Raw genomic sequence first — 12,869 nt, 5'->3', positions numbered from 1 at the left:
GGCTGAAGACTAGGTCTCATGCCCATTTCCTATTTTTGGAAGAACACTTCAGCTTTGTATTCTGTCACTCCCATTAGGTATTTTATCTTTGGATGATATGAAAAATCTAATAGCAGCTCGTTTGTGATCTGGGCTTTTTTTTTTTTAATCCTATTATCATCTCCCTAAGGATATTGTATTTTGTGGGAGGGTTGTTTTTAATGCTCTTCTCTTTCCTACATTGTCTCTATCTCTCATTCTTCTCTTTGGCCGGTTGATTTGGACTCTTCCTTGAAACTTTTTTTTTTAAAGCTATTATATTTGCAAATAGGGGAGTTTGTTAGGACTAGTGAAGCAAAGGCCTGGGGAAATTCATATCTAGTTTCTTTTATTTGTTGGAAGCTTTGCTGTCTGAGGGGTCCTGGCTGTCTGTGCTCTTTGTGTGTGTGTGTGTGCGCGCGCGCATGTGTGTGTGCGTGTGCGCAAAGGCCCAGTACACACTGATCTGTGCCATTGTAGGATGTTGGAACAGTGATACAGTCTTTACATTGAGAAATATGTGGAGGTCTTTTCTCTGAAGCCAGTTTTTCCAATGAAGAATGAATGTTCCAGTCATCTGTCTTGGGGACAGATGCCTGGTCCTGGGCATTCCAGGAGCCTTGCAGGTGCTGGTGGGCTGGGCACTCTGGAGGGCAGCTCACTTCATCCCTCCCCCCTTTTAGACCTGTACCTTTCAGAGCTCTCTGTTCTGCCTGGTGTCCCCACGTCTGGAGCCTACCTGGCTCGACTGCTCCAGGCGATGTCCAGCTCCTTACAAGGGGAGGTGGCAAAGAGGATTTTTTCCTGGCTGTGCAGAACACAGGGAGAAGACTGGAGTCTGGTTCCCCCATTTCCAACCTGGTACCCTTGCTTGAGGGTTTCCCAGGTGGCTCAGCAGCAAAGAATCCACCTGCAATGCATGGCTTTGATCTCTGGGTTGGGAAGATCTCCTGGAGAAGGAAACAGCAATCCACCCCAGTACTCTTGACCGGGAAATCCCACGGATAGAGGATCCTGGGGAGCTACAGTTCATGGGGTTGCAGAGTGAGACATGACTTAGTGACTAAGCAATGACGCTTGCTTGGCCCCGCATCATGCTGGGGCCCCACAGGGCTAATCAGTTCATTTCTGGTTCATCTCTCTCTCTGCTAATGTAGTCAACAATCTTTCATCAACTTTCAGCAGCCAAAGCCTTTCAAATTCTCTTAAATTCTGCTATCTCCTTCCACATTAATTCTGACCTTGTGAGTGAGAATCTTTTCGGTCCTTTCCTGTCAATAGAGTGGTGCTTGCAAAGGAAAAGAGATGAATGCATGTCATCAATATACCTTGTTTAGGAGACTATTTCTCTTAAAAACCTAATCTTACTGATTCAATAGATTTTAAACTTTCTGATAGAAAAACCAAGTAAACATCTTTTTAGTGATCTCTAGTTTTATTGCTTCAAGGTACAAAATGTGGCCCAAACTGTTTCTTTGGCCGACTTTCTAAGGTTTTCCTATCTTGATGTATGCAGTCAGTTTTGGGTAATGTTCCAAGTATACTGGAAAGAAGGTGTGTTCTCTCTAGGGTAAGAGCTTGATGTATTCCTGCTTATTAAACTTTATTAATTATTAAAATCCTCTGAATTCTTAATGTTTCCTTGATCTGTCATAAACTAATACTGGTGGTGTGTTAGTCTCAAATGCAATTGTGTTTTTGTTGATTTTTTTCCTCTTGCATTTCTGGCAGATTTTGCTTTCTATCCGATGCTCCTTAATCCACATGTGGAAGTTCGTGGCTCCTGTAGCTTCATTGTAAGTGCCTCTGTCAACAAGAAAATTTTTTCTGTTGCATCTATTGCTATTTCCTTGAGTTTTGTATTTACAGAGCATCACCCCAGCAGAGGGACCAGGGTCAGTGGTGCAGAAGCACTGAGGCGGCCCACGGTTTGGCTATGAGGTGGTAGAAGTGTGACAGGTAAGCCAGGTGACGGAGGGCTGGGGAAAGGGCAGGAGGTGGAGATGGCTGGTCCCCGCACGCAGTACACTTTAAAAAACGTTGTCTGAGGGAAGAAAACCTTCCTGGAGCAGGTGATGAGCAGGTGGAGAGCTGGTGTTCTAAATGCTGTGAGCAGCAGCAGCAGGGGCCGAAGAGTGAGGACGGATGAAAGCAGGTGGCCGGGGCTGCCTCTCTCATCGCCACTGCAGGGATGGAACGGTGAGGGCAGGGCTGCCCAGCTGGCGGTGACCAGGGCAGAGGGTCACTGTGGCACCTCCCACCCCCGCCCCTTGGGATAGGAGGGTGGCTCTCAGAGCAGCAAGAACATCTGGCTGGGAGGTCTGCGAAGAGGCACCACGGTGGAGAACAGGGCAGATGGGAGCCCAGGGGCCTGGTCTGAAAGGGGAGTGCTTCTTCTGCAGTCCTCACCTTGTGCAGGTACAGCCGAGGGGCTTGGGCACTGGCTTGTTCCCAGCAAAGGCCCTGGGTTCAGCCTTGCGGGCAGGAAGGAGGTCACGCATTGGGGCATCTCAGGTATCAGGGGTTTTTTTATGTTTAGTTCAGTCACAACCTGCTGGTGACCCTGGACCAACCTCCCTCCCTCCTGGAGCCGGATTTCAGGGGCTGGGGCAGCAGAGTCTGGCAGAAGCTGGTGTCCACTACAGGTGAGCCCAGGGGGTCACGCTCTGGGGGACTAGAGGGAGGAAGAGATCCCATCCTCCTTCCCTGCCCTCAACTGCCACTGGGGTGAACCAAGTGCTGGGGGCCCCTGGTACAGAACAGTGTCAGTCTATGACTTGGGGGTCACCTCTGGAAAAGCTCGAGACACAGCTGCATGGAGAGGCGAGTCAGGCTTAAAATAGCTAAATAAATCTTTAATATTTCTAATTGCAAATGTACAGAAATTGCACAGCCACACAGTCTTAGAACACCAACAACTTTCTCTGTACATTATTACATAGTTAGAGTCACAGCTGGAGGGAGGCACTCTGGCCAGACTCCAACGTTTGCATTTTTTTCCTTTTCACATACTTACAAAAGGCGGGGCGGGAGGTGGAGTGGGGCTAGGGGAGCTGGGGGAGTGTGTAGAAAAAGAGGGGCTGTTTCCCTGGGGTCTGCCTTACGCAGACGGATGGGTGGGAGGGGGTGAGAGGTATACACCGGGGCAGATGCTCTGCAGGGTGGGGGTCACCTGGAGCTCTGCCCTGGGTTCCCCACCCCCATTCTGGGCGGTTGGAAAGAGTCTTCACTTATAGGAAGTTTGGCAGTTTCCTTCACCCTAAACATAAAAGTTAGGCAGAAAGTCAGGCCTCTCTGTTGGCAGGAGAGGGCTGGGGGAGAGCCTTCTCTGGTGGCCGGGGGTGCGGGGCACTGGCCTTGGGACCCCTGCCCCCCGACCCCTCCCTTGGGGATGCGGGTTCAGGGTGACCCAGGAGGGGGCGCGCGTTCCCCAGCCACCCAGACAGCACGCTGCAAAACCCCAACCCCCAGATCCCTGACCTCCGACCTCTGCCTCCTGCCCAATACTGTTCTCTAGATTAAAAATAAAATAAAAAACCGTCGGAGAGCAGCGGTCCCGGGCAGCCCTCGGCAGCACCAGGACGGAAGGACTATGTACAACCATTGGGTGAAATAGTTACATTACAGTCAAACACCAAGAACATTTACAAAAATCGTCAGACTTGCAGATCAGATAAAAATCTGTAGAGAGTCTGTACACTTTTACAGTTTTTGCACTAAGTAGATAAGGCTCTCGGCCCGAGAGCTCGCAACCCAGGCCAAGGGCCGCCAGCACCGGCCTCCGGAGTCAGGCTGTGCAGGCCCTGGGACCCTCCCCCTGTATTGCTAAGAGGCGCTCAGTTCAGTCCGAGGTCGCTCAACGAGGCATCGGCGGGAGAGGGGTGGGGGGTGGGTGGGGAGGGTCGCCAGGCAGAAGAGGGGTGCGTCAGAACCAGAGGCGGACGTCCCTGGGGCCAGGCCCTGCCTACGCGGCCAGAAGAGTGGGGCAGGGCCTCCACCCGCCACGGCCTGCCTTCCTGAGGTCTGTGACCTTTCGGGGGGTCCTGACCTCTCCCCACCAGCAGGTCTCTGGGCTAACTGAACTGCAGGTTCCACCCCAGGACTGGGTGCAGTGCGGTCTTGAGTCACCCACCCCCTGTTGCTCCCCAACTCTGGGTCCTGGTGGAGCAGCTCCCGCCTCAGAGGCAGGAAGGGGTGTCTCCCCAGCTTTCCCACGGCTGAAGGCAGTCGGGGTGGCTCCTGGCTGCGGGATGGACGCCCCAGCTCTGGCCCCCAGATTCCCCAGGGTCAGGGTGGGAACAAGGACGAGAGAGACCCAAGTTCCTGCCCACTTACGTCCCGCAGGGCTGGGTACGGGGGGCAGTGGGGAGGGCCCACAAGCTACAGAACAGCCTGGGGCTGAGGGAAACCGGCCCCAGCCGTGGGTGGGCCCCTCCCCTGTCTGCAGCGCCTGGGTCCTCGGTGGGCCCGGGAGGGTGAGGCAGAGGCCGGCCGCACGCACGGGGGTGGGTGCAGGCTGCCGCGGTCTTGGAGAGGGAGCAAGTCTAACATCCTCCAGGGCCGCTATTTCCCATGCAGTGCGCACGCTCAATTTAAAAGGCCCCTGTGTTCCAGCAAGCGAGCAAGCGGGCTTTTGTTTCTAATGCATACTGTGAAAGGAAAAAAAATCACAGTTATCCACCTTCTCAGGGCCTGTGGGCACTAGAATTCTTTTTCTAACCATCCACCAGGAAAGCTCAGCCTGTCTCTTGGGAGGGTGGGGGGGCTGGGGTGGGGCGCACCTGCTGGCCACTCCCTGTGGGGCCACCGTGCCGGCACTCGAGCTCTGGGAGACAGGCAGCCACCGCTACTGTGCCACCTGGGCCAGCTCTGCCCAGATCTTTGGCTTCGGGCGGGGGGTGGGGGGGCCAGCACATCAGCCTGGGCCCCTGCGGCAAGTGAGGGAGGCTCTGATCTTCCCACGGGTACGAGGGCCCAGAAGAAAGAGCTGAGATCCTCACTGGGTCTATAGACTATCTGACAGAGTTAGGGCAGGAAGGGGCGGGCCGAGGGGCTGGGGACAGGTGTGGGGGTGACGCCTCGGCTCCGCACAGCCAGGAGGGGGCCCCGAGCATGCACTGGCAGGTGCTCAGGGTGGAGACAGGCCGGGGGGACACAGCGCTCTGGCAGCTCCATCCTCCCCACCCTCTGCCTGCCTGCTGACCACCCGGTTGGCTTCTGGAACTGAGTGACAGGTCCCACAGGGCAGCGCCTGGCTACCCGGGAGTCCTGGGTCCCTGGGAGGTGAGGGGAAGCCACGGCAGGAGACCCCTGGCTCTCTGACCCTCCAACTCTTCAGGCGGCTCCCCCTGTGCGGAGGAGGGGTGTGTCGGTGGGGGAGGAGGTACATGCACTCGGCCAAGTGAAGGAGGAAAGGGGACGTGCACCAAGTTCAACACCCAAAACAGAGACACTGCGGCAGGCCCCTGCCCGCGCCAGGCTGCACCCACTCCCCAGCCTGCACCCAACACGCTTCTCAGGGGAGCGGGCTGGTGTCTCCCGCTTGCGCTGTGTCAGTCTCTCGCGGCTCCCTCTGCAGCCGCCTCCTGGGCCGTGGGTGGAGTGGGGGAGGCGAGCCTCGGCCTCTGGGCCCCCGGCGCTGCTCCTCCCCAGGCCGAGACCCCGCCCTGGGCCACCAGAGTCCTCCCCTCCTCGGGCAGGTTAACAATTGCTGCTGTTTCGGAACTCGCCGTTCTCAGTAATCTGCAATTTGGTGGGGTTGGTGGGGGAGAGGCCGTTACGGGCTTGCATGCTGTACCTCTCTTTGAGCTGCGTCAGGGCGCTCATGAGGCGCGCGTTGGCCGCGTCCAGTGAAGCGATGCGCTTCTCCTGTGGAACAAAGAAGGCGTCAGCGGGGGTTAGGTTGGGGGGGGGCGCGGGGTCCATGCCAGGAAAGGGGTCTCCCCAGAGCTGTGGCTGGATGCAGAGGTCCTGAAGCCGGGAGGAGGCAGCTCGCCCTCATGGGAGAGGGCCGCGCAGAGCCTGCCTTCCTCGTGTCTCTACCTCATCACCTGCTTCTCACCCCAACGAGCGGCCCTCGTGGTGTCATGTACCAGCTCCTTGAAGCCCTGAGAGCAGGCACCCTCACTCGTGTGCGTGTGCACGTGTGTGTGTACATGTGTGTGTGCAACACAGAGGTCACAGCTCCCATCAGCCTGTGCAGTTTCCTGACTGAGCAAGGACTGGCGCTGGAGAGGAAAAGGGCACAGACCTGGATGAAGGAGACCGGAAGCCAGTCTCTCAACTGTCTTCCCCCCTCAAAGCAGTTGGGAAGCCAAGGGTCTGAACAAGAGCTCCCTTGCTCCCTCTCCCCACCGGCTGTCACCCAGCCTTCCCCATTCCCCTCCCAATAGCTTCTACTCTGGTCAGAACACCTGGTGAAAGGTAATACCTAACTAAGCTGCCCAAGCAGGGGAGGAGCAGCCCTGCCCTTTTCAAAGCCTGTCCTAGTGAGCATGTGGTCCATTGAGACCCTCGACTCTGACTTCTTGGGGCAGAGATCCTGATCTCCTATCCTCCTTCGCTTCTGCAGTGGGGTATGACTGAGGATGTGAAGAAGCCAAAGCCACCCGCTCCTAATCCCAGGTCCTTTGACACCCGTGGCTGTCCGAAAGGCCAGCGCCCCACACCTGAGCGTCAATGATCTTCTGTTTGGAGTCTACAGCTGCCTGCATCTCCGCGTGGTCCTTCTTCAGCTCCTCCTCCACTGACATCAACCTGTGACCAGAGACAAGGACCATCAGGCCGGCATTTGAGGCTGCCAGTGAGGGGCTGAGTGTGGGGCCTCATGGGAACAAGTCATCACACCCTCACAGAGGGGGACACACTAGGAGAGCCCCTCCTTGGGCCACAGACTCACCTCCCACACTTGCCTGGGATGGAGGTGGTCTCCGCCACCCGACATGGGCTGAGCCTGTTCCTTCCTTACATTTCACCTGCCCCAGATTCTGCCCCCAAATCCCCAGAAGCCCCTGGCGTGGCCCCCTTCTGATGTTCCTCCAGGAGCCGAGGTGGTGGGGCGGGTATTAGATCCTCACGCACCCCAGGGCCAGAGAACTTTCTCCACCCACTCTGTATTCACTGAGGCTGCACCAGGTACTCGAGGTGGGAGGATGAAGCCTCAAGGCGCAGGGAGACAGCAGCTACCCTCTGCATGGGAAGCTGCGGAGCTGTGGGAACGGAGACCAGGAAGCGGCTAACTGTCCCGCAGGGTGGAGTGTGCTGCACATGTTGAATGGGACACCGAAGGGCAGGCAAGGGCTGTTGGGTGGATGACGAGCTGGGACGACATGAGGATCACGGTGTCCAAAAGTCCTGAACGAGGGCCAGCGTGGGCCTGCTGCCAGCTGCTCATGCCGTGACCATTCCCGGTCTCACCCTGCTTGTCTCTCACACACCTGTCAATCACTGCTGATCACTCCCAGCTTCCCACTACACTCTCTGGGTCTGCATCCTAGCTCCCTGGCCACTGCTCTGGAGACACCTTGTCCTGTCTGCCCCGAGGACCTCAGGCTCCCCAGGGCTCTGCCTCAGCCCGTCATTCTTGTTGCTCTTCTCAGATGAGTTCACTTACTGCTTTATTTGGGCTTCCCAGCTGGCTCAGGGGTAAAGAATCAGCCTGCAATGCAGGAGGTGCAGGTTGGATCCCTGCGTTGGGAAGACCCCTGGAGGAGGACATGGCAACCCACTCCAGTATTCTTGCTGGGAAAATCCCATGGACAAAGGGACCTGGTAGGCTACAGTCCATGGGGTTGCAGAATAGTCAGACGCGACTGAGCACGCACAGCTTTACTTCTGTCTCTACCCTCGGGACTTCCTGCAGCACAGCATCTAACCCCCCGGCAAGCACTTAGTCCATCTCATAGCAGACACACAGGACCATCGTGAAAAGCCAGTGGGATCGGGGTTGAGGAGGAAGGGGCGTGGGATCCTGCCAAGGTCGGGGGTGGGCATTCCTTTGTCACAGGAATGTAAGACACTGAGCAAAGCCTGGATGAAGAAGAGGAGGTGGAAGCAAAGGAGGAAGTGGGAGAAACTTCTGTTCCCGGCTCTGGTGGAATAACAGGCACTGGGTTTAACCTCCTGCCACAGAAACACCAAACTAGAAAATGGAACAAAATATATGAAACAAAGGTTTCCAGACACTGAAACACAGGCAGCATGGTATAGCACGGGACTCCCAAGAGATGGGAACACGTGAGGGGAGCCCCGCCCGCTGCTGAGAGTGTCCAGGCAAGCAAAGGACGGAAGTGATCACAGACAGGCTACCTGGGAGGATGGGGGGCTGGGGTGGGGGAGGATGAGACGGTGGTGGTGGAGGATGGGAGGGTGGGGGTGGGCGTGGAGAGGCGAAAATGCAGAGAAGACTCTATCTCCTGAGGGGCCCCCCTTGGGGCTTTGGCTGGAAACTGGTCTGCATGCTTGTGAGAAAACAGGCCAGAGCCACTGGAAAGGAATACACAAAACTACCCCTAAAATAGTTTACGATTCTTCTAGGCAGTAAAAACACTCCTGTGTTAGTAAACACAGGAGGCATCAAGTAGAATCCCCAGAAGGAAACTGCCTCAACAGCAGAGCCAGATTAGCTCTGGACTAAAGACTAACCAAGACCCACCCCAACAGAGCTTACAAATAAAGAAACCTCGAAAGAATCAAACAAGACTCTTTCAACTTCATTGTGTCCCAGAACAAAGCCCCCAGGTACTTAAAGGAACACAAGACATCCAGCAGCTACGTAAAAAAATCACAATGTCTGCCATCTAACCAAAAATCACCAAGCATGCAGAGAAGTAGGAAAACATAACCCTTAACCAGGAAGAACATCAATCAAGACAGACCTGGAAATGTCAGACAACAGGATTAGTAGATAAGGCCATTAAAACAACCACTGTGAATGTATTCTACGTGCTCAAGCGAACAGAGGAAAAGCATGAGCAGGATGAGAAGACAAACGGATGGGATTTAAACCAAACTGAAAGTTCAGAGGCAAAAAGTACATCTGAAGTGAAAAAAATACTGGATAGGAGTAACAGATTAGACACGGAACAATGAATGAACTTGACGGCACACTGTAACAATCTAAGATAAAACCACGAAAAAAAATTTAAAAATAAAACGGCACCAGCAGGACGTGGGACAATATAAAGAAGACTAATACACGTCCAATGAGAATTCCAGAGAACGGCTGGGGCGGCAGAACTCTACACCCACAGACCCAAGAGCTTAACAAACTCCAGAAACGTGAAGAAAACATGGCAAGGCACTTCACAATCAAATGCTGGAAATCGACGATAAAGAAAAAAATCTGCAAATCAGCCAGAGGAAAAGTGATATCAATACATTAAGGACAGAGGAACAAAAATACTATCATAGTCCCTACTATTATAGCCCATGTAAAGGCAAAATCTTGTCCACTGCTAGTTTTGGTAAACAGCCACACCATGCACATTCTTCTAAAACAGCAGAGGTACCCAGCTGTGACAGACATCCTATGGCCTGCAAAGCCAAATATCTATTATCCACCCCGTACAAAAAGTTTCCAACCTCTGCCCCTCATGCAACAAGATAAAGTTAATATGCCAATAAAGGAGGTAAGATGGAGTCATAAAAAGAACTCAGTCTAGAAGAGGGCAGGAAAAGGAACAGATGGTGCAAAGAGAAAACAAGTAGCAAGATAATAGGTTTAAACATAATTATACTGATAATTACATTAAATGTAAAAAGTCTAAACATTCCAACTCAAAGGCAGAAACTGTCAGATTAGATAAAAAGCAGGAACAATAAGGTGTCTGTGATAGAAACTCACTTTATGTAGTGAGTGAGGGACATAGCTTTGTTGAAAGTGTAAGGATGAAAAAGGATATAACAAGCTAATGTCAATAAAAAAAAAGTTAAGGGTAGCTGTATTAATATCAAAGTGGACTTCACAGAAAGGAATATTATAAGGGATAATTATGAGGATGTTATGAGGAATGTTATGAAGTGACCTTGTAACGATAAAGGGTCAGTTCATCAACAGCACATAATAAGCCTAAATCTGTATGCACCTAAAAGTTTCAGTGACTATAAAGTAAAAACCAACAGAAACGAAAGAAGAAATAAATCCGTAATTATGATTAGAAACTTCATTATCCTTTCCTAAATAACTGGCAGAGCAGTAAATAAGTACACAGAAAAACCACTAAAGATACAGAAGACCTGAACAACACCATCAACCAAATTGACCTGGCTGACCTTTATAGCAAGGAGGAAACACACCAGGACTGGGTCGTAGAAATAAACGTTAAGTCAGCCACCGAATTCAGGAAAAGATGCATCGCTCAGAGAACAGGGTGAGAAGGAAGTGGTTAGGTTGAAAAGTGTTTTCCTGTTTGGAATCACACACAGGAGGTGAGCCAAGAGCAGAGATGGCAGTTAAGTGAACAGTGGGCTCCTTGTCGCCCCGGTTACAGGCCCTCTGCTCACGCTAACCGTTTTAGAAAGAGGAAACCCACAGGTGAAGCAAGTAAACAATAATCAGGAGCAGAGAAGCAGGTAGTGTAAATAGGAGGGATTAAGGAAGGATTTGTTTGTAGTGGACAAAGCACGAGGCCAGGTTGGGAAACGTCATATTTACTGCACACCTGCTAAATCTATGCTCAGGACAGATCCCTGTACCACGGAAACTAACTCGTAAATGCACACTGTCTCCTCGCACCTGGTATTACTGCCATGAAGAGGGAGGCTACACCTCGACGACGCTCCCTGCTTACCGACAGGGGCAGAGCGGGAGAGAGGCAAATCAACACGGAAACAAAGACAAGCCGTCAATGAAGATGAGAGTCAGCACTCAAGTCACTGGTCCACCTGGAAATCTTCCTGCGTAGCCCACAGGCACCTTAAAACTCAACATACCCAACACTGGCCTCACCTCTCCCCCTCCCTACCCAAACCGCTCTTCTTCCAAAGGTCCTCATCTCAGTAGCTGGCACCATGACACACCTGGATGCTCCTGGTAAGAATGAGGGTTATTTTGTCTGCTTCCCTCCTCTCACTCCCACCCTCACCAGCTGCATGTAACTGACATGTATTCCTACTTCCCCTGACCTGGACTGGATGGGTCCTCATTGTCTTTCCTGGTACCCTCTCCATCCAGCTTCTAAACTCTAAGAAAACGTGACTCCCCATGGGGGCCCCAAGGCCCTCTGCATGCTGCCTCGGCTGACCTCGCTTCTGCCAGGCCACCTTTACACTCTACCATCAACCCACGCTGTACCACGGGGGACGCCCTGCACTCCAAGCTCCCGCCCTCCTCCAGGCTGGTGCCACGCAATCCCCGCCACCTCAGACTCTTCTCCGCACTCAGCTCATCAAGGCAGCTGAGCAGCCCGTCCCGGGGATCTGGGGCCTCCTGGAGGGCAGCGGGCAGGTCTGCCACTCTGCGCGTGTGGGGCCAGGGCTGGGCCTGGAGCAGGGACCAGACGGCCGCCCTCACCTGCTGATGATGCCCTTCATCTGGATGTCCTTGTCCTCTTGCTGCCGTCGCAGCCGCTCCTCGCCCTCCTCTAGCCGTGCCTGGTACTCCAGCACTAGCTTCTGGGTTGTCTCCTCCTGGCACTTGAACAGGGTCTCATACTCCTCCAGCTTCTTGGTGGAGATTCGCAACTTGTCCTGCAGCACTGCCAGGTCCTGCCAGGAGGGCAGCATGCCACGGGCACAGCACCCAGGACAGAAAGCACAGGCTCATGAGCCCAGTGGGAGGAAGCCTGGCTCGGAATGCCCCAGGGGTCATCACTAGCCCAGCCCAGTTCACACAGCGGGGAGACGCCCAGGGACCCCAGCTAGAGCTGGGGTACGGGGTGAGACTCAACGCCTGGCCCCCGTCCAGGGCTCTCCCACCCCCAAGCCTGACCTACACCTGTGAGCGGGATGAAGACTCAAACCCAGATCTCGCAAGTAAGGGTCTTCAGCTTCTCCTAATAAACAAAGGTAAACCTCTCCTTACAAAGGTATACAAAGGAAATCAGAGCACTTTGAGAGGTGGGGGCTCGACAGGAGGGGAAACTTGGGTCCAGAAGGGAAGTGAACCAAGCACATGGGGAGCAGAGTGACTACTGGGGTGAGATACTAGCCTCCCAGCCTCCATTTGACCCTAAAGTCATGGCGAGTCGCATGGCAAGTGCAGGGAGAGATTAAAGGCAAAGTGGTCCAGGGCTCTCTGGGTCTGACTCAGCCTGGCACTCCCCGCCTTTGGGGAAGAGGAGGGATGTGTACATTAGCAAGAGAAGCAGTGAGCTAGGAGGCCCTGTGAGCTGAATAGAGGAGGAGGCGGGGTCAAGACCAGAATCAAAGGGTTGGAGGTGGGAGGTGGGGGCCCAGAGAATCCAGAGAGTGGGGAAGCAGGAAGGGCCTCTCCTTGGGTCTCCCTCCTCAATAAAGGATGGCCCAAAGATCAGGAGATGGCAAGGCTATGTCCTGAACAAAACTGGCCCCAGAGGAGAGCCCAGCTCCAGGAGAAAAGGCCCATCACGGGTCTTCTGCTCAGAGTGGTGTCAGAAGGGCCCTCCCGGCACAGGCAGGACCAGAGTCCAAGGAGTACAAGGTAACTCCAGGATCTGCCTGCCAGGGTTAACAGCAAAGGAAGTCTGAGAAACAGCAGCTCCCTAGGCCAAGGAACAAGGGAAGAGAACACACCGGCTGCAGCCTGAGCCCTGAAATCCTTCGAGCCATCCCCGTAACTCACACATGGAAACGGAGTCTCAGAAAGGCGCAGAGCCTGGAGTGAGGCGAGCCCTCCTTGCTCCCCAGCCAAACTCTGGCTCTGGGAGCCCTGT

General features: G+C 53.9%; 1 protein-coding gene across 15 annotated transcripts in view; it reads right to left on the bottom strand.

Moving 5' to 3' along the window:
- Positions 1-1,463: 1,463 nt before the first annotated feature.
- DAB2IP (DAB2 interacting protein) overlaps positions 1,464-12,869 on the bottom strand; it is a 213,626-nt gene continuing 202,220 nt past the window's right edge. For 10 of the 15 annotated variants that reach the window (XM_024999092.2, XM_024999088.2, XM_024999083.2 and 7 more), the window contains 4 exons: positions 11,531-11,724; positions 6,687-6,774; positions 5,816-5,886; positions 1,466-1,824 (listed from right to left, as the gene is read on the bottom strand). In XM_024999092.2, coding sequence (XP_024854860.1) covers positions 1,650-1,824; positions 5,816-5,886; positions 6,687-6,774; positions 11,531-11,724 — 528 coding nt within the window. In that variant the 3' untranslated portion in view covers positions 1,466-1,649. Of the gene's footprint in view, positions 1,825-2,852; positions 5,887-6,686; positions 6,775-11,530; positions 11,725-12,869 lie in introns of those variants that run through there. The other 5 variants (XM_024999085.2, XM_024999091.2, XM_024999087.2 and 2 more) reach the window with 4 other exon arrangements.

Source organism: Bos taurus, chromosome 11 (assembly GCF_002263795.3).
Source record: "Bos taurus isolate L1 Dominette 01449 registration number 42190680 breed Hereford chromosome 11, ARS-UCD2.0, whole genome shotgun sequence".
In the NCBI taxonomy this organism is placed as follows: domain Eukaryota; kingdom Metazoa; phylum Chordata; class Mammalia; order Artiodactyla; family Bovidae; genus Bos; species Bos taurus.
Note: the sequence above shows the minus strand (reverse complement) of the source record. Positions and strands in the feature narration are given on the sequence as shown.